This window comes from Henckelia pumila, chromosome 2, assembly GCF_033568475.1.
Source record: "Henckelia pumila isolate YLH828 chromosome 2, ASM3356847v2, whole genome shotgun sequence".
Taxonomy (NCBI): Eukaryota; Viridiplantae; Streptophyta; class Magnoliopsida; order Lamiales; family Gesneriaceae; genus Henckelia; species Henckelia pumila.
The window spans coordinates 153125991-153147972 of NC_133121.1; the positions used below are offsets into that span (position 1 = coordinate 153125991).

A 21982-nucleotide genomic window follows, 5' to 3' on the forward strand; every position below is an offset into this window, starting at 1 on the left:
AATTTCAATAAATTAATAAGATAATAATTTTTCAGAAGACTTTTGTATAAACTTTTGTATAAACATATAGTCTCAACAATGTTATAAATTAATTATTTGCAAAAATAACTCGTACAATTTAGTAAAGTATATATGATTATATGGTTGTTCATTATTAATGAGATTTAATTCTATTAAGTTTTTGTTTATATGGTTAATTTAATTTGATTAATCAGTTAATGAATATTATTTAATTATTAAAAACACAGAGTATCACTTAAATATATATAATAATTTTTTATAAATTAATTCAAATAATATGATGCAAGTACTGATAAAACATAATAACCTTTTTATTAAATTTATGTTAGCTGAATGATTACATACGCTTTAAAATAATAAATTATTAATTTATAGATTAATTAATACCTCTCTAAATTAATAAATTTTTAAGAGCCCCAAATTATGAATTTAAAGGAGTTTTATCGAAATTTTTAGATTTACTTCTTCAAAATATTAAAAAAAATCCACCATTTACAGCTATATATATATTTATAGGCTACGAAACATTGATTTTTTAATATAATATATAGGTATTTATTTATTTATTTAATTATTTATTGCGCATCTCGAGCTAACACCACCTCAACTTAGCTTAGGCATAGGAGTGACAAAAATTTCCGAATTCTCGAGCCTTCTCGAATCCGGTCCCATCTCATTCCCGTTTCTAAATTTTTCCAACTCGAAATTTTCTCAGACCGAATTTTCGAATTTTCGAAATTTTCTCAGACCGAATTTTCGAGATTAATATCGAGAGAGGGATCGGGAATAAACCCTCGTTTCGACGGGATTTTCGACCCTTCTCGAAATAATATTATAATATATTTAATTAATAATTTTATTAATAGATTGAGCTAAATATTATTGAGTTTTAACTCATATAACAATTAATTGTGGACTTAATTCGCATAATTATTTATTGTTAGAACGTTCGAAATCGAATTGTAGAATCATGAAATGACATTTTATTTTTATTTTTTAAAAAAAATTAAAATAATAATTTAATTAATTCATATTTACAATTATATAATTAGCACAAATATTTAGAACATGAGATGCAATTTGACAATCTATTTAACAAAAAACTTTCTAGTAGGTTGTACCGAACATTTTATTAATAATTATCCAAAACACTTCTTCTCTCGACAAAATCTTGAAACATTATCCGAAATATTTTAATATTATATGTTTTAAGTTGAATATTTATTTTTTATTTAGAAAAAATAAGTTTCAAATTATTATTTTTTTATAAATAATCACATTTTCTTTTGAATGAAATCTTGAACATGTAAAAAAATTTTGAAATTTTCTCTTCTTATCCGACGGGATCAGGATCTCGTATATTCAGGTCCCGAAATGTGTCGGGAACGGGATCGGTGAAAAAAAAATTTCCGATTCTTTTAGGGACAAGAATTGGGTAAGATGGTTACGAGACGGATCATTACCCTATTCCACCACTACATAGGCATGGTTCGGTGCTAGGGATGGCAATTTCCTCCGAACCCGATAGGGAACCCGATATCCGACCCGAACGGAGGAGGGTATGGAGGCATTTTTTGGACCCGATTAAATAAATGGATAAATGGGTATGTGGATCTCGTAAATGAGGATGGAGGAGGATATAGTGGTATCCTACCCATACCCTACTCGATACCCAAATATATATATATATATATATATATATATATATATATACATATTAATTTATATTAAATAAATGCTAATTTAATTTTTTTGTTGAATTATGTTAGTTGGATGAAATAATAAAAATTATTAATATAAAACTAATGCTATTTTTTAAAAGTTTTATTTTTTATATAAGTCTTTGGTTGTAAATTTTCTTCGGTGTTTTATTTTTTTATTATCTTAAAAATTTTGATATAAAAATCTAGTAAATAAGTATAGTTTTATCAAATAATTAAAAAATTTTAAAAAAATTATTTCTATGGAGTATATACAATAAATAGATATATGGGTAGGGTATGGATATCCGATCATCCGACATGTATGGGGATGTAGATGAAATTAAATATCCGATGGGTATGGGTATGAGGATGGATTTAATAAATGGGTATGGGAATGGAGGTACGATATCCTACACATACCCGATCCATTGTCATTCCTATTCCGTGCTATGTGTTGTTTTATCATTCTCTCATTTGCCTTAACCTACAGCACGTCATTTGAAATATAGCAACCACTTTACCATTTTGCCCTCTTGAACCCTGCAAAATTACAAATTCAAGGGGAACCCAATAATAGAGAAATCCACCAAGATGAAATCGGCGGCCAGTTTAGATACAAAGATCATTGGCTTAAAAAAAACATTTAAATAAGTTCAGTTTTTTAAAGTGATTTTATTAAAAAATCAAAAGCAGCTTTAGCGTTTGGAAAAATATTGAAAAATTGATTTTTTAAAATAGAAATAGAAGCATAATCCAAAAGGACAAAAAACCAAAATTTTTGTTTTAAAAAAAAATACTTATTTGGATTTAAATAAGCGTTTTTTTAAAAAACGATTAAATCAAACGCCTAATAAAAAATAAATATTTTTCTTTGGTTAACTTCCGTAAACAAACGGACTCTGAGAAGAAAAAAAAAAAAAAACTGCAGAGCAACTTCAATCTCTAATTCTCTATAATAAATGACTTCCTTTTCCTCTCTTAAATTTTGTACGCAGCGAAATTGCAGAAATATAAATTTATTTTGTGGTGTGGTTTTACTCCACATAAAGAAAACGTGTGCAATCTTGCACTTTATTGCAGACCATGTTCTAATTTGGAAAGATAAAGGGTAATGCTGGAAAATGGTAAATTTAATCCTCCTCTAATATATTACACCAAATACAATGCAATATACATGTCTATATTGATCACTAGTATCAAAAGCCACACATATATATATCTATATATATATATATATATATATATATATTATCACAATATAATTTTTATCTATAAACTTTTTTATTATCCCTATTATATATACACACATATTATATCATCACTCGAACCAAACCAAATGTATACCTAAAGTATATCTTACTATATTATTATAGTAGAGACTCTCTAATTAACTAACTTTCAATTAATTGGTGCATTTTAAGATGAAATTACAATTATATCCTAATTTAATTCCAAACAAAACCAAAATTATTAGACAAATTAGTCATTTTATATAATATCCTTTTTTTTAGCCATTAGAAACAATATTATTTACCAAAATGACACTCGTTATCTTTGTTTATATATTTTTTTTAATTTTTAGATTAGATTTTTTTAATATTTAGATTAGATAATTATCACCCTTAAACTTTTGAATATCTAATAATCATGTGAGTTATAAAAATAATATGAAAATTAATTAACATAAAAAATTTATGTATGTGCATGCATCACGTGCAACGGACATTAGTATTCATTATATAATCTGTTGGGTGCAATAATTGTTCTTGTTTGGTAGAGCGATCAAACCATAACGCTTGGGCAACTATACAGTTTAAATGATTTGAATTGCACCATTACCACTAGTTATAACTTTTGGTAAAGCGACAAGCATTCGTTCCTTCAATACAACCTTTACATAGTCAAATCAACCAATTTTACAATTATACAACCTTCACATAGTCAAATCAACCCATTTTACCAACTCATTGATCTTTTCTTTATCATCAAAATTACTAAAGCGATATATAAGAAACTTTAATTTATAACTTGAACCAAGTAAAATGGAAAGAACGAATAGGGAGTTTGTCTTATTAATGTTTTCCCGCTATTTTGTTGAACTTAACTTTCAAAATTTGTGTCATTATTTATTCTCAAACGATCGTATATTCGATCAAACAAAGTTTATAAATTATTTATTTATTTGATAACTAAGGAACTAGAGGTACGTATATATTAGGAATAGACTAACCAAATTATTCATAAGTTATTTGAAGCTCGTTTCGATAAAAAGCTCGTTCGAGCTTTTTTTGTGAAGCGTATTTGAGCTCCAACTCGAGCTCAACTCTTTTAAGTGGCTCGACAGCTCTCTCGCAGTTAAGTTATGAGATATTTAATAATGAATTTATGGTAGTGTTATTTTTATTTGGTATATTTTAGAAGTTAGATGTAGTATCTTGATATATTTAATGATGTTATGTGTTTAGATTTTTTTTTTGTAGCTGCTAGGTTTGTTGTTTTGGTTATTTATGAAAAAATTTACTCATTTCTATCTGAGTTTAGAATTAATTTATAAAGATGAATTTTACTGTATATTCGAGCTCAATTTTATCTTTAATGAGCTCGAAAAAAACTCAAAATCGAGCTCAGTTACTTGACGTCTTCGAGCTTTTTTATGAGCCCCCTTAACGAGTTTTTGAGCTCATTTAATGAGTCTGAAAACGAGCTCCTTTAATGAGCCAGACTCGTTAAACATGACGAACACAATATTAATGAATCGATCTCAATCCTTAGACAAAATCTCGAACCAAATTCGAGCTTTTGAATATATTAAAAGAGCCAAGTTCGAGCCTGATACTGTTCGACTCAACTCGGCTCGGCTCAGTTACATCACTATGTGCATAGCATTATTATTTTCATAAAAAAACGCCTAAAAACTTTACCAAAGTTCAAACAATTTTTCCTTCTTTTAAATGAAAGTAATTTTTATCTCTTATTTAGACAGTTGTTGATTTTTGGAACACAAACAATCTTGATTTTGATGATAACAAAACTTGTTATTATGTTTCTAACATATTTACTCTAGTGTGAAGTTGTTAAACTGAAGATGAAAGTCAAAACTCAAAGTTAGCTAAACTGAATTTCTGGCGAGCTCCAGTGTTTCAATGATATCTTACATCTCATTGATAAAAATAATTAGCGCCAAGACGACTGCATAGAAAACTCAATTTGGAACATATTTTATTTCACGTCAGTTGAGAAAAAAACAGATGTTATCTAGATCAAATTGACATTGCAATACCAAATGAAATCTAATCAGTTTAGTAGAAAACAAAATCAGTTTACCTCAAACAGTTCTGGTATTTTGGCCATATATTGCAGCTCAATTATCCGAATGGAACGATTCACCCTGATTTGGAAACATAAGACAATGATCTACAAATCATATTCACAAGTATAAGACTGAATCGGATTCTAAGGAGCTTCTAAACTATGTTGAAATTACAGGTTTGGAACTGAAATTCTGCAGAGCAGAATTTATGGCACAATCTGGTTTATCAAGAATAACTCTCTCATATGAAATACAAATCAAGTGATTCTTGATTCCTTAGAAAGCTAATATAAATGGCTACAATGTTTATTTTTATCACTTTTCCCAAAAAATCAACTAATCAAGAGATATAGCACTAAACTGATCATATGCACTCAACTGATTTTGTGCTCAACCGAAGTTTGAGCAGCTATGGTATTTCGAGCATAACGTTTGCATATAAACTCTAAGTGGAGTGATTCTTGATTCCGTGGAAAGATAAGATCAAGAGCTACAACTTTTATGTTTATCACATTGCCCAAAAATCAAAGAATCAAGACATATGACACTAAATTGATCATATTATTACTAAACTACTCCAAGATCAATCCCGCTCTTAAACTAAAATTTGACAAGATCAATTTACCTACTCAAACTGAAGGTGCGCTCAACTGATACCAAACTGAAGTTTGCTCAGCTGCTACAGTACCTCGAAGATCAGTTTAGTACTCCAAAAACAGTACAAAATCTTTTAACGGCTCTATTTCTGTGTCTAACGGCTATATCTCTCTTAGAGCCTATAAATACAACATCTTGGAGTTCAAACACAAGTCTTGGAAGAGAGATTCAAGGCAAAGGGCATCAAAATTAGATTCATCAAGCTAATTGAGATAAAAGCCCAAGGTGTGAAGAACAAAAAGAAAGATGAGCATTCGCTGCCAAGTTCTTCACACCAAACCAAGTTTATAGAACATTCTTGCTTGTTCGAAATCTTTGTATATCAGTTAAAGAGAACCCAACTCACTCACATATTCGAGAGATGTAATCATAGATTAGTTGAGTGAGAGTCTTAATACAAAGACGTTAAAGATTGTGTTTGTAGTCTTGGCATAAAGTCGTTAAACAATATGCAAATTATGAGGTTGCGGCCTACAATCAATTGAGTGGCTAGGAGTTCTTGTTTAGGCAGTGGATAAGTCCTAAACTGGAGTGGGTTTGTATAAATGAGTTGTATAAATCAAAGTCTTCTAGTGATATTCTTCCGAGGAGAAAGAAGGGGTGACGTCCATAAACAAATTCGGGTCTATTTATTGCATTTATTTTACTTATGCTAATGATTTTTTAGACGCATGGTTGAAACATTTTATGTGTTCTTTATAGCACACAAAGTGTTTGATAAAATGCTTCAACCAAACTGTTTTCATTATTTCAACTTGCATCCTTTTAAAATGATTTACAAAATGTTAAATTAGTTTCTACGAAAGATTATTTCGAGTGTCTTTCGCTTGGTTTGAAAACCAAACACGATTTAATTCATCGGTGCTCAATATTTCCAAAACCGAGCTATTATAGCTCAAAATATTTTAAAAGTGGGGGATGTCCATAATTTTTTATCAGAGGGGGCGAACCAATATCTTTAAAAAAATATTAAATGTATTAACTTTATATGTTTTACGATAAAACTATCTCATATTTCACTTTATGAAAATAATAAATAATATATTCATTATCAACTGTATCAAACATATCTAACTCAATATACGATACCAAAATATTATTTACATATCATCTCTCAATCGATTATGAAGTGATGTTTTGATGATTTTTATTATTCAAAAAACGCTCACTACAGTCGCAGTTACAATGGATAATAACAATGTTAACTTCAAAATTAACTGTATCAAATTAAATAATTGATGTTTTTTCGATTAAATGATCTTTTAGCAATCTCATTAATTTCTATAACCTCCGAAAATTGATTTTACTTATGTCAAAAATAAATTTGTGAAGTTGATGCTCAAAATGCACTAACATTATTATAGATAAATTAGATGATAAAACTGAGCAAATCGAAGAAATTTTTTCTTCATCATCAGTAAAAAACGAATTTGATGGATCAAAACATATCAAACATAACAACAAATTTGTGTTCACCTTGTTAATACGATTGTTTAACTCTCGACGTTTTAAATCTGTCACTTTATAAAATCTTTCAACACGATAATAGTGAATATTGATTCTTCTTTCAGTAATTCGTCGTGATCTCTAAATCTGTAATTATTGTAATTTATTTAAAGCTGATCATGATAGTCAAAATGGATGTGATTCTTTATTATTGAGGGGAAAGTTATGCAATTCAATTTATATTTAAAAAAGATATTATATCTATACTACTATTTTTTTTTTCAAATTTTAGGAGGGACGGTCGCACTCTTTCGGGACCATGTAGGTCCTCCATTGTTCACCCTCTCTCTACACACCGTTTTCGATCCTATCAATAGTGTTTGCAAATTTAAAAAAAAATAATTCTCAATTTTCCTAAAAAAATAATAATAATTATCAGCTTTTATTTCTAAATATTTTGAATTTTTTTAAAGACTCTGAAAATCATTTTCTTAAAAAGTATTTTCAAATATTATCTTAGTTTATTTTGATTCTCCAAAACATTTTGTTTAAACTTTTTTGTAGTTTCCATGGTTAAATAAAATAAATTTCATTGCAGAGGAACATCAAGATGCACCATATTTTGGAGAAAACTTCCATTTTTCACACAAATTTCATTTTCGAATCCAGAAGGGGTAGATCTACCATATCTCATAGTATTTTGAATTTCATTAAGCATCGACGCAAATATTAGATATGAAATGAACACAACGCTTGATATGTAATATATATATATATACGCAAATATTAGATATGAAATGAACACAACGCTTGATATGTAATATATATATATATATATATATATATTTATTTATTTATTTAAAACCTAATGTTCCGAAGAGTCCAAAGAAGCTCATGCAACATGTACACATTGAGTTACACATTGGGTTACATACTACACATGAAATTACAAATTTATTCCTCCACTTGATTTGAAAAAAATATTTCCAAAATGCATTAAGGATATATATATAATTTCAATTTCAACGTGTAACCCAACGTATAACGTAATCCTTCGTATACATGTAGCATCACTCCGCAAACAAATATAGCAAAATTATCTATCCACACAAAATCAAACTCAATACAAATAAATAAAATAATTTTTAAGAAGAAATTAAGAAAACGCCAAGGATATTTTGGCTTAGTGGTAACAGTAAAGCCTCTAGACAAAAAAAAAAAAGTAAAATGAAACACATTAACAATTTTTATCTACCATTATTAAATTTGAGTTACTAATAGTAACTAGTTTTAGTCTTTCATGTCATATCAATTTTTTTTCCCTCCAGTACACTAGCCTCTATGAGGGTGAGTGCTCTGGCAGCCACATTGTATCATGTATGGACATCGAGAAACGGGAAAATTTTCGAAGATGAGAAAATCGACATTGAGAATGCGACACGTAGAATCAAGCTTATGGTTTTACGTTGTATTCCTATGTCTTGTAATATTTTCTTATGAATTTGGCTTAGAATAGGAGCTGTGGTTGTCTTCTCATGAGGATACCTAATGTACTTGTACTCATTTACCCGTTTTTTTTAATGGAATTCATTTCATTAAAAAATAATAATAAATACTGTTATTTTTGAAATAAAACAAAATATAATAAATTAGTGATTAAAAAGGCATAATAAGCTAGAAATTCAGATATTAAATTTAAATAAAAATTACTCTAATCTCATTATATTTCATATAAAAATTTAATTTACATACACACATTATGTGCAAAGATTTACTAATATTGGTTAAAGAAAATTGAGAATGAAAACGCAAGGATGACTAGATCCAACATGTGTAATGCCCTAGATTCGAGAACTATTCACAATGTATTGAGATTTTTTCAACGTGCTTATGTTCTCACTTACACAAACTTTGAGAAACTTTTCAAGGGGTCACTCATCCCAAAATTTTCCCAAGTCAAGCGGATTTAACTTTTTAGTTATTATGTGATGAATTTTCGAAAAAAAATGCAACTTGTTGATATGAATAGTACCTATCAAATCTTTTGTACCTCTCATTCTGGTGTAGAGATCGGTTCATTCATGCTCCCTGTTACCCATTCATTGGCGATGTTTCCATCTTTAGGTATTCTTCACATGACTCATTCATTGTTGGAGTTTCTATATTTAGGAATTAAACACCCATATTGTAAACCATATATATACCACCCTACAAATTACAGACTATGTACCGCAATAGGAAGGTGGCTTCGCGTTTCATATGCCCACCAGCTTCTGCTAGGTTTGTCTCAAATCACACCGTAATAGAAGATTTCAGGCTTTGATAACACTTGTAGCGCATCACATTCGAGGACTCTTCCTACTGTACCAACACAAGTCATTCCAACATGCTTATATACTCATTCACACGCATTCTAAAACACTCTACAATGGGTCACTCATCCTATAATTATCTCAAGTCAAGCACATTTAACTTTGAAGTTCTTATATGATTAGCTTCTAAAAAGAAAATACACATTGTTGATATGAGTATTACCTATCAAATCTTTTGTATCTCTCATTCTTGTATGTGATCGGTTTACTCATGCTCTCCGTCACCTATTCATTGGTGGTATTTTCATCTTTCAGTTATTAATCACTCATATTGTGAACCATGTACCACCCTAAAAATTGTGGACTATATACCGCCATAAAAAGTTGGTTTAAAATGCCATAACATAGTCAGGAATTGAGAGGAATAACACTAGATTTATTTGAACTTGAATGTACAAGAAGTAATATCTGTTGATATTTACTGATGAAGATATCCACAATCCAAACATTCCATTTTGTACAATCCACAAAGCGAATTACATGAGCTGCATGCTATTTATACAAGGAAATACTAATATATTGACTTGATTTTAAATTTCTTATCTAAACTCAATTACTCACCTTGTTATAAGTAATATATAACTTTCATGGCATTAAACTGTTTTTTAGCTTTATTTTTTTTAAAAAATTAAACATGTCTCGAGAGCCAAATCAGGTATGTATGACCATAATATCTCGTCATCTTGATAAAAAAGCATTATCTTAGGTCTCGGTTCATTTTATAAAAAAGTTTTGACAACCGTTAGAAAAAAGAATCAAGACTGATATTCGATTCTAAACATAGGAAAGCAAAAAAAAAAAAAAGCCTAAAATATAATAGATTGGACGATTTTTATCTGCTATTATTAATGTTGAGGTATTATTAACTAGTTTTAGTCTTTTATGCCATATCAATTTTTTCCCCTCCAAATATTCCTTCCTCATAATTACAGTTATTTTTGAAATAAAACAAGATATAATAAATTACTGATTTAAAAAGCATAATAAGTTATAAATTCAGAAAACAAATTTAAATAAAAATTACTATAATGTCACTGTATTTCATATAAAATTTAATTTGCGTGCACATATTATGTGCAAAGATTTACTAATATTGGTTAAAGAAGATCGAGAATAAAATGAATGCGTAAGGATGACTAAACTACGTGTGTAATGCCCAAATTCGAGAACTATCTTCACTATATCAATATGAGTCTTTTTAATATGTTTATGTCCTCACTTACACATATTTTGAGAAACTTCTCAAGGGGTCACTTATCCCATAATTTTTCCAAGTCAAACACATTTAATTTTGGAGTTCTTATGTGATGAATTTCCAAAAAAAAGTTATTGATATGAGTAGTACTTATCAAATCTTTAGTACCTCTCATTCTAGTATGGAGATTGGTTCATTCATGCTCCCAGTCACCCATTTATTGGTGGGGTTTTCATCTTCAGGTATTATTCTCATCACTCATTCATTAGACTTTCCATCTTTCTGGTATTAACCACCTATATCGTAGACCATATATTACCCTGGGAATTACGAACCATGTACCGCAATAAGAGCTTCGTGTGCCATATGCCCACCAACTTTCGCTTGATTCGTCCCGAACCACACCGTAATAGGAGATGTCAAACTCTGATACCACTTGTAACGCCTCAGATTCGGGACTCTCCTTACTATATCAAAATGGGTCTTTTGAACTTATGTACTCACTCACATGTACCCTATGAAATTTTACAGGGGTAACTCATCTTATAATTGTCTTAATTAGTCAAGCATACTAAACTTTGGAGTTCTTATATGACTAGCTTCTAAAGAGAAGATACATATTGTTGATATGTGTATTACCTGACAAATCTTTTTTACATCTTATTCTTGTGTGTGATCGATTTATTCATTTTCCCCATCACCTATTCATTGGTGGGTGTTTTTATCTTTTAGGTATTAACCATTCATATTATGGTCATGTACCACCCTGAAAATTACTGATTATATGCCACCATAGAAAGTTGGCTTTGGATGTCATAACATGACACGAATTGTGGAGGATAACACTAGATTTATTTGAACTTGAATTTACAAGATATTAATATTTACTAATGAAGATATCCACAATCCAAAGATTACATTTTGTACAATACACAAAGCGAATTACATAAGCTTCATGCTATTTAGTATTTACACAAGAAAATACTAATATATTGACTTGATTTTAAGTTTCTTATCTAAACTCAAACTCACTTTGATATGAATAATATATAACTTTCATGGCATTACACTGTTTTAGCTTTGTTTTTTGTTTTTTTAAAATTAAACATGTTTTGAGAGCCAAATTAAGTATATACGACCGTACCATAATATCTCATCTTCGTGATGAAAGACATTATCTTAGGTTTGGATTCATTTTAGAAATTTTTTTTGACAGGAGTTAAAAAAAAGAATCATGACTGATATCCGATTCTAGCAAATTCAATTCTTAGACAGAAAAAAAAAAGAAACTAAAATATAATCAGGTTTTTGTTGGGTGTGGTTTATGAAGCAGAATGGGGAATGTAACTGGTAACAGGGGCATCTTCGTCTTTTCACAAGACGAAGAACGAAACAGTTCCACGTGACTGTCTGTTCTCTCTTCCAACCACGGTCAGTGTATTTTTTTTTTCTTTCACAGTTCAAAAATATCAAATTTCACACTGTAATAACAAAGATTATTTATAATCCAAAATAATCTTGTCGGAGGAAAAGTTGAAACCTTCATTCATTCTTTCTTTCATCCCCACATACACGCACAGTGTGTGTATTTGCGGCAAAGGAAAGTGGGAGATACACTGCAATACACTTCTACTAAGGGATGGAGTAAAGCAGAAACCAACTCTGCCTCACCCATTTCTGGTTTTTCTTTCTCTAAATTAGGGGTTAAAATCCACCCAAACCCGTCTGTTTGTTGAACCCAAATGGCTCGAATTTGTGGGGATTTTTTCTGCACCTGGAAATGTTGAGTTGGGTCTGCACTTGAATCTGACGATCGGGACCGAGACTTGAAGATCTCCCCCTTGACATCGCTGAGGTCTGCTTTCAAGTTTGCTAGATTGTCTTGCATTGTATGTGACTTTAAGTTAGTTTGAGTTGATGGGTTTTTAGGCTAATCGAGTTAGTTGTCGTAGAATGTGTTCGATTCTTGCTACATTGCTTCGGATTGAGCTTCTTCTGGGTCGGGATGGAGCAGCGTTGGAGCATGAATCCGACAAACGAATTTGGTTTTTAGGCACAATCAGATCTGAGGGAATTTTTATTTTACTCTTGGTTTGTGGTTGATTTTATGCTGATTGAGGTCAATGTGAGGTAAATTAGAAGATATGAGATCTCGTGTGCACTGTTTTTCACCTTATAGGACAATCTTGTTCTGTCTCTGGATTTCTGCGTGCTCAGTTTATGGATTTTCCATTTTTGGCTGTGGTCTGACTTGAAAACATGAAATGCAGGCTCCTCAGGCTGTGCTAAATATGATCGGTTTTAAAAGTAGTTAGAAATCATAACATGTCGAAGTTTTTGGGATGGAAATCAATATATAAAAGGTGAATACATTGTATTCTCCTTGATGGAAAAAATGAAGTCCGATGCACCTCTAGATTATGCTTTATTCCAGCTGTCTCCAAAGCGTTCCAGGTGAGGATTGTGGTTCCTATATTTAATCACATTATCAAGTTAAAGGGCTGTTTCTATTCTTAGTTTTGTTTACTTTGAGCTCTCTTTTGGCCAGATGCGAATTGTTTGTTTCAAGCAATGGCAGCACAGAAAAGATCGCTTCAGGATTACTTAAACCCTTTGTTACACATTTGAAGGTTGCAGAGGATCAAGTTGCTTCTGCTGCACATTCAGTTAAGCTTGAGGTTGGACGACGAAAAAATGCTGAAGTGTGGTTCACAAAGGGAACTCTTGAGAGGTATTGACATTTGCTACTTGGAAAATTTGTTTAATTCATGATCAATATCTATGATTGTTATTCTTTCAGGTTTGTGCGGTTTGTAAGTACGCCAGAGGTTTTGGAAATGGTTGTAACATTTGATTCTGAGATGTCACAATTGGAAGCAGCACGGAAAATATATTCTCAGGTATATACATTTATGCACGAACAGATGGTTCAACCGGTACTTCTGTGACTGTAGCATAACTAAAAAATTTCCCGTTTAATATCAGGGACCTGGAGATCAGCTTTCTGGTATGGATTTCACTACTTCTTGATGTATTTTATCCAATATTTTTCTTGATTGTACCTGAAATCCAGACGTAGATAGACCAAAAGAATAAGTGATAACACCTTGTATAAGCTTATTTAAACCAAGAGCATGTGATACCTGTTGCATGGAATACTTTACCAGTAACTATCTTCTGAAATTATTTTTCTGCCCTTAAGTTGTGAAAGTGGACCCATATGAATGGCTCATCTAGCTGATTCTACAGTTTTTGAATTGTGCTCCAACTAAGTTTGATTTGAGTTGATGTTTGAATTTTTTCAGTCAGTTAAGATGCATTTGAAACAAGCAACACATCTTTAGTTTCAAAATTGTTTTCTTTCTTTCTTTTTTTTCTGGGTGAAATGATATAGTCTGTTACACTGTTACTCTGAATCAATGACTTGATCTGTTAAATGTACCAGGTGGCACAACGGCCGCAGAGGATGCTACAAAGTATCAACTCTTTACTCCGTCTCACAATTTAATATCATCATTATTTAATTGTTTGGCTGGATTTATTTTGATGCTTTGATATAACGCGTGAAATCACTTTCTATCAATAGATGTGATTAACCTCTCTGTACCACTGCCACACCAGTTCCTATTAATTCATGTCAGCTTTGAGTTTTTTCTTTATAAGCCAACCTTATGGTCATTAACTTAGCGCACAGAGGTTATAGTTATAATGAACTCCCCAAGGCGTCAGGTTGATCGCATGAATCAGTCAACAATTAATGGTTGCTTGAAAAGTTTGTAAAATGTGAGTTTACAATCTAAGTAGTATTTGAGAGTTTAATCTATCTTGGGTGTAGTGGCTCGCTAGAATTCATTACACTTTTTTAATAGTTAGCTGTGTGATACTGGAAGTTAAACTAATGTTTGATTGAAATTTCATTTGATTGTGCACAACACATAAGTAATTTCGTCTTGGTAAGCTGCTCACAGATGAAGCACATTTATTTAGCTTGTTTTTCTTGTAAATAGCTTCTTCTCAACATTTTTGTTCTAAGTCCCTGTAATAAATTTAGTCGACATATCAAAAGTCCATCGTGAAGGTTATCTACTCCATCTTCCTTTGTGTATGTTTGTGCACGTAATTGTCCTGTGCATATTCTGATTATTTACCATCCTCACAGGAAGGAGCTTTTGAGAGCTATCGATGTAAGGCTTGTTGCAGTTCAGGAGGACTTATCAACAGCCTGTGCTCGTGCTGCTGCTGCTGGTTTTACTATTGACACGGTCTCTGAACTTCAAATGTTTGCAGATAAATTTGGTGCTCATCGTTTAAAGTAAGTACTTGGAAAACTTCTAGTATCACATGTAAAGGAATAATTAAGAACCCACATAGATTAAAGATGGTCTGCATATGCAACTTGAATTATCTATGGTCATAGCATGAAATCAATTCTAACCTAGATGACAAAGATAAAATTGTATCTTATGTGAACAAAATTATATGTGAAAAAATTTATATTTTAATTTTGAACTAAATTTGAGTTGTATTTGTGTGTAGTGAAGCATGCTGCAAGTTGATATCACTATGTGAGAGGCGGCCGGATTTAATGAACCAGTGGAGACCTGTGTCTGATGATCGAATAATTCGTTCTTCATGCGGGTCGGACATGTCAATTGATGTCGAAGATCTCCCGTCATCCCCACCACCCGATCAAGAACAACTTGCCACGTGTCAGCAGCCCAATACCCTTCCTTTACTTTCCAGCAATCACACCATCAACAGGGAATCAAGCGTTGAGAGGGAAGCTGTCGAGAAGAAAGAGGAGAGCTCATCGACTTCTGATCAGAATTCTGAGCCATCAGTTCAGGCAAGTCAGCCTACTAGACGTCTTAGTGTGCAGGATAGGATAAACATGTTTGAAAACAAACAGAAGGAGACATCTGGAGGAAAGCCAACTGTAGGGAAGTCTACTGAACTGAGGCGGATGTCATCTGATGTGTCATCATCTGGAACTACGCTTTTGAGGAGATGGAGTGGTGCTAGTGACATGAGCATCGACCTAAGTGCTGAAAAGAAAGATACTGAGAGCCCGTCTTATTCTCAGTCAACTGCCTCACTCTCTCAGAGCAAGCAGTCAGAGGAGAAAAAAGCTTTGAATTTGATCGAGAAAGCCATGGGTTCTGATTCTGTTACACCAGAGATAAAGGTTATGCCTAGTCTGGGTAGGGTTGGTGATACCAGTGAGTCGAAGGGGGGTTCTTTTAACAAGTTGGAGTCCAATTCTAACTTGAGCCCTGTCGAATATGTTCCCTTGAAAGAAGAAGTGTGTAACCCAACTCAGTCAATATCATTTAATAGCAGGGGTGAGCATCAGGATAATTCAGAAGAGAAGAGATCTTTGCTTGACGGTAAAAACGTGGTTCTTTTGGGGTTGGGTGATCAAGGAAAGTTAGAGGATTCTCAGAATAGTGAAGAGCTTAGTGATACTGTAGAGGGAGTGACTTCGCAGACAGAGTCACCTAGAGTGAAGGATTCATCTTCTTTGACTCGATTTAAGCCTTCTGCAAGCAAAGGTGGTGGGCAGTCTAAAAGTTTAAATCAAAGGGAAGATTCTGAAATAAGAGATCAGACTGTTAGGCAATCACGATCGAAGGTTACCCACAAGACACTGGGAGAATCTGGACTTTCTGATAGTGGTCCTGGTTCAAAAATTCGAGAGGCTTTTGTTTCTCGCTATAAAGGGAATGGAGGGGATTCCTCGATCGCTCACCCAGATGTAAAATCTGTTACAGAAATTGTAGGAGTTGAAAAGAAAGAATCACATTTATCCGAGAAGGTAACCGGTAGTTCTGTGCCAAGTATTGAAAATTCAGGCCCTCAGAGAATAAAGTTCCACAAACAGGGCTTGGCAACTGACCAGAGTAAAAAGGCAGTTCAAAGAGATGACAGCAGTTCTGCCGGAATCATTGGGGGGCCTTTCTCTGGTAAGTTCTCAGTAGACACTGAAGAAAGCTTTGATTCGTTTAAAACGCCGCCTCTAGAGCAAGCTGAAAGAAAAAGACAGTCAAAAGGTAATCAGGAACTTAATGATGAGTTGAAGATGAAAGCAAATGAGCTTGAGAAGCTTTTTGCCGAGCATAAGCTACGAATCCCTTGTGATCAATCTCACTTGGGCTCTAAAGGCAGGCCAGCTAAAATGCAACATGAATCAACAACTAGTTTATACCACTCAAAACCAGTAGTCGGTATCGGTTCCCAAGTTTCTGACAATTACTCGGCCACAGAACCTAACAGGATTTCCAAAAACACAGCCAAGCTTGATGCAACTTCCATCACAAAAAGTATTGATAATCAGAATTATGGTGAAGCTTTACGTAAAGAGTTTTCTGAGCTTTCTGTTTCAGATGGTTCTCGAGGGAAATTCTATGACAGGTATACACAAAAAAGAGATGCAAAACTAAGGGAAGATTGGAGTTCCAACAGAGCAGAGAAAGAAGCTAGATTGAAGTCCATGCAGGATAGTCTTGAGAGGAGTAAATCTGATTTGAAGGCCAAATTTTCAGCTTCTGAAGATAGACTGGATTCAGTATCCAATGCTCATCGACGTGCTGAGAGACTCAGGTCATTTAATAGCAGGTCAATTATGAAAAGAAAGCAGGTAGATTTGTTATTTTCTACTGTTTTATTCCCTTGATGTGTGCCCATGTAATTTTAGGAGTTTCATGGAGTTGATCTTCTGTTTCTGTTTAACCGAATTTGTAAAAGTTTTTATTGGCAGCAACATTTAGATTTTGGTGATGGTGAGGATGACGAAGAAGCATTAAATTTTCCGGAGCGGAATCATCTTCAGGAAGATGTTCCTTTAGATCACCCCATTGATGGGGTCTCTTCAGGTGCACAGGGTAAGAAGCTTTTACCCAACAATAGGAGTCTGTCATCATCAACTGGTACCTCAGCTACTCCTGGTTCAAGATCTGCTATAAGAACTTCCAGCATCAATTCTAGGAGGCGAAGGACACAACCAGAAAATCCACTCATACAATCTGTACCCAACTTCTCTGAACTGAGAAAAGAAAATACCAAGCCATCTTCTGGAGCCAGTAAGACGATTCGTTCACAAGTAAGAAGCTATTCCCGTAGCAAGAGCACTAGCGAAGAAGCAGCGGTTGTGAAGGATGAGAAGTCACACCAATCACAATCATTGAGGAAAAGCTCAGTAAATCATAATGAGTTAAGGGATGTGTCCCCTTTGGACTCTGATGGTGCTGTTTTGACACCGATTAAATTTGACGAGGAAGTTCCCAAGAATGTTGCTGCTAAGCCATTTCTCAGAAAGGGTAGTCGAACAAGCTATGTTGCAAGAGCAAGTATTACAAAACAGAAGGCCTCTGTGCGATCTGAGCCTATAAAAAATGAAGAAGGAAATAACGACTTGGCCTCTGGAACCGAGGACTTTGAGAATACTGGTAAAGATGAAGAAGAGGAGGAATTCGAAACCTTGAATGCTGAAGGTCATGAGGTTTTGGACAATGAAGAACCAAGACTGGTGATGGAAACCGAGAAGTTCTTTGATTCAGGATCAGAAAATGGTGATAACAAGATGGCATTTTCTCAACTTGACAAGGCTTTGGGTTCTCAGTTACCTACGGTTGTACCCTCTGGCTTCCACCCTGTTGAATCTATGCAAGATTGGCCTGGGGAAAGTCCTATGTCATGGAATTCACGCATTCAACATTCATTTTCTTATCCTCATGATTTGTCCGATGTCGATGCATCTGTAGACTCCCCAGTTGGAAGTCCTGCTTCATGGAACTCACAGTCATTAAGTCAAGTAGAGTCTGATGCAGCCCGAATGAGGAAGAAATGGGGAGCAGCTCAGAAGCCAATGTTGGTGGCCAATTCATCCAATAATTTATCCCGCAAAGATATGACTAGGGGATTTAAGCGGTTTCTGAAATTTGGAAGAAAAAATCGTGGCTCGGAGAGTTTGGTTGACTGGATATCTGCAACCACATCAGAAGGAGATGATGATACTGAAGATGGACGTGATCCTGCTAACCGGTCATCAGAAGATCTGAGAAAGTCAAGAATGGGATTTTCTCAAGCTCAACCCACTGATGATAATGAAGGCGACTTTTTCAATGAACAAGGTTATTCATGATAACTCATTACATTTGGGTGTTTCTTGTAGTGTGGTTCCTTCTTTCCAGTTTTTTGCCATTCTGATTAAAGAGTAAAGTTTGAGAAACAAACTTTAATATCTTTGAAGTTATGGAGTTGAACGTTAACGCATGACACTTTTGTACTGAGATATATGTTAAAAACCTTTTGGCACTATGTTACAAAATTATGCCCCACATCTGGGAGGCCCCAGGATATGTGGGATAAATTTTAATTGATTTTGTGATTTGTTTCTTTATTTTTTTATTGTTATCATGTTAATCTGCAATTATATGCTCGTTTCACTGTACAAGTTTGCATTATGAGCTTCCCTCTCTCTTGATATGTATGTATATATCATACAGACACACTTAGTTAAAGAGGATCTATGCAGTGTATTTCCTAACAGGCTAGCATAAGGGGATACAGCTTTGGTGAGTTATGCAAGTCAAGTAAATTCAAATTTTTCTCATTTTTGAGGTGCCTGTGTGCGCACAAACAAATTGAAGAATGTTTGATTGCGGCTTTTATGTGATTGAGCATTGTTTCAATGTATTATCTTTTCCAATTCTCTCCCTTTATTTTTTTGTTATTTGACAGTTTCATTCAATACTCCATTTGTAGATGTCAAGTTGACTTGTTTATTCCCTTCTTACAGTTCAACCTTCACAGAGCTCTATCCCAGCACTTCCAGCCAACTTTAAACTGAGGGAGGATCAAATGTCTGGAAGCTCAATTAAAGGTGACTTGCATGATTATATGTATGTATATATATTTTAACATGACCAGAAGAAAATGCTCTCGACTGAACATTACACTCTCTGAGTTGATTGCTTTGCTTGAATCCAGTGACGGTATGCTCATGCTTGTAATGTACAACCCATGGTACTGTTCATCAGACCAATAATTTTTTATTTTCATAGGCTTTTTGAACTTCATTTTGGCTGCAAATTCATTGATTTGAAGCCTATAGAAAATAGGTGCACTGTGCCTCAGAAAACACTCGTTCTTCTCAAGGTTAGAAGATAAGTGTAAGACTGGAGGCTTTATGCCCGGGAAGTTACTTCGTGGATAATGTTGCTTTTCACTCTAAATTTTTTATCTTGATAGTTGATTTAAGTCTCGGATTTCTTTATGTATTGCCTATTTTGTTCCCCTGAAGGACTACTTGCTGTCAATGGAAAAGCACATTTAAGATCACACTTGATGGCATAATTTTTAATGCATATAACAAACTTTGCTAATCTGGGAATCTATGTTCTTTATTACATGTGTGTTTGACGATTTTTGGTTTGATTTTACAGCTCAAAGACCATCTTTTTTCTCACTGTCTTCATTTCGGAGCAAGGGAGGTGACACAAAGCATAGATAATCGTCTGAAACAGGGAAGGTCACCTCACAAATGCTCGGCTTTGCACTTTATATCACTCCTATGTAAGAAATATGAGAATATGTTGTATAGCTTCGTGGATTAATGTTGCCTACGTCTGGGATTTATTTGTATGTGTATGTTGTAATGGATGGACAGTTCCAATTGGTGGAACATTGAAGTGATTTTGGTAGTTAAATCATTCTTTTCTGAAACTGGTAGGTGCACTGGATTCGTATGAAGATCATTTTAGTTTTAATTTTGATCACTCTCAACTATTTACCTTGGCGTATGAAGCGATGCACCAGTGTGTGGAGTGGTGCTATGGTTTATCCCAAACTTGAGAAATTTGGTTGCGAGTGTGCCGAGTTGCTAAAACTTCAGGTGTTCGAAATTTTAGACAAGAAGTTGGGAATATTTTTGGCAATATTTATTTATCTTTTGAAAATGGTTTCTTGTTTCACATAAACCATTATTTTTTTAATAATAATTATTTTTCAATTTTACATTTGTCAATCCAATTCCTATTTTCGTATGTGATATTTATTTTATGCTTTATATTTTAAGTTGCTCCTAAAAATGATTCTATTATAATATCATATGATTTTACGAGGTATGTTATTTTTTCAAGTTTTTAAATAATTACCAGTATCTCAGCACATGTGATGTGTGGGTAGATTTCAACCTAGCATATAAGTAATACCCCAATGATAGGTCTAATGTTTTATGATTTGCCACGTCAACAATATATAATTAATTACGTCTATGTGTAAAAATACGAACCGTTGGATGCATGATTTGAGTATTACCCATATGCTAGGATTTCATCTACCGTGATGTGTGCTTACATAACACTAGGTCAAACACCACAAAATCAGCAACATGGGTCATGCCACTTCTCCACTTTATCCACTTTTGTTTGACAGTTAGAATGAAACGACAGATTAAAATGAAGAAACAAAGGCAAATACAGCTCTCTCAACACACAATCATTCAATAATCAATCCAAATCAAGCTCCAAAATCTCTCGATTTTTACGGCAACAATTCTGCAAATTTCAAAGTTCTCATTTTTATTTCATATTTTCAGAAACTTTAAGTATATATTTTCAGCAGTATTTTTGTAGTTCCCCATGCTTTCCAGTAGCTTATTTTAATTCCTCTCATTGTAAAATTTTATTCATATTTTCTTTCAATCAATGTCGAATTTAATTTGATTGTCATTATTGAATCTTTCAACTTTATTTTCATCACTTTTACAAATTATTTTTCTTAGTTTTTTCGATCCTTAATCGGAGAGACTAAGACCAACGGTTGAACCAGAGCTCATATCGTTTGATTTAGAAGTTAGATTTTGTTTTTCGCTTTTTTCGTATTTTGGCACGCCACGTGACTATGCCGCCCGCAACACACTCATTCGCCAATTTTTGTGTGCAAACATAATTTTGGCACACCCGGTGGGATCAATGTTGTCGAAAACCAACGGAAAAACTAACGAAGGTTGTTGCGATTTTTTTGCACAGGAAGAAGAATACGTGGAACCACCACCAGAATATCATGGCTCAGAAAATGTGGTGATCTCTACATTTCATCTCGATTCCATCTGTAGTGACCATAACCCTGATCACCTACTAATCAAAAACTTAGGCATGCAATAAACATAATCAGAGCAACAGCGGAAAAAAAATACAAAATCCTGAATCCGACAGAATACAATCGATAAATAAATCCAAATAGTACGACCCAATCGAAATAACTTAATAAATAAAAT

General features: G+C 33.2%; 1 protein-coding gene across 3 annotated transcripts; it reads left to right on the forward strand.

The window, feature by feature from the left end:
* The first annotated feature begins 12228 nt into the window (after window positions 1–12228).
* LOC140880018 (uncharacterized) lies at window positions 12229–20427 on the forward strand. Of its 3 annotated transcripts, none has more exons than XR_012149568.1 (11): window positions 12229–12559; window positions 12975–13158; window positions 13253–13435; window positions 13505–13604; window positions 13690–13711; window positions 14150–14180; window positions 14864–15016; window positions 15241–17341; window positions 17462–18833; window positions 19209–19277; window positions 19502–19560. XR_012149568.1 is itself a non-coding variant. In XM_073284060.1 (11 exons), the coding sequence occupies exons 2-11, from the start codon at window positions 13091–13093 to the stop codon at window positions 20213–20215; spliced, it is 4182 nt and encodes a 1393-aa protein (XP_073140161.1). In that variant the 5' UTR covers window positions 12230–12559; window positions 12975–13090; the 3' UTR covers window positions 20216–20427. The 3 variants fall into 3 exon arrangements, 2 of the variants coding, with proteins under 2 accessions (XP_073140161.1, XP_073140162.1); XM_073284060.1 differs by lacking the exon at window positions 19209–19277 and adding an exon at window positions 20148–20427 and having other exon boundaries at window positions 12230–12559; window positions 19502–19585; XM_073284061.1 differs by lacking the exons at window positions 12229–12559; window positions 19209–19277 and adding exons at window positions 12591–12834; window positions 20148–20427 and having other exon boundaries at window positions 19502–19585.
* The last annotated feature ends 1555 nt before the right edge of the window (window positions 20428–21982 follow it).

Coding starts and splice junctions, on each gene's coding strand:
- LOC140880018 (XM_073284060.1), top strand. CDS start 13,091: ATGGAAAAAATGAAGTCCGATGCACCTCTAGATTATGCTTTATTCCAG. Junction 13,605..13,689: donor CACGGAAAATATATTCTCAG/GTATATACATTT, acceptor GTTTAATATCAG/GGACCTGGAGATCAGCTTTC. Junction 15,017..15,240: donor TTTGGTGCTCATCGTTTAAA/GTAAGTACTTGG, acceptor ATTTGTGTGTAG/TGAAGCATGCTGCAAGTTGA.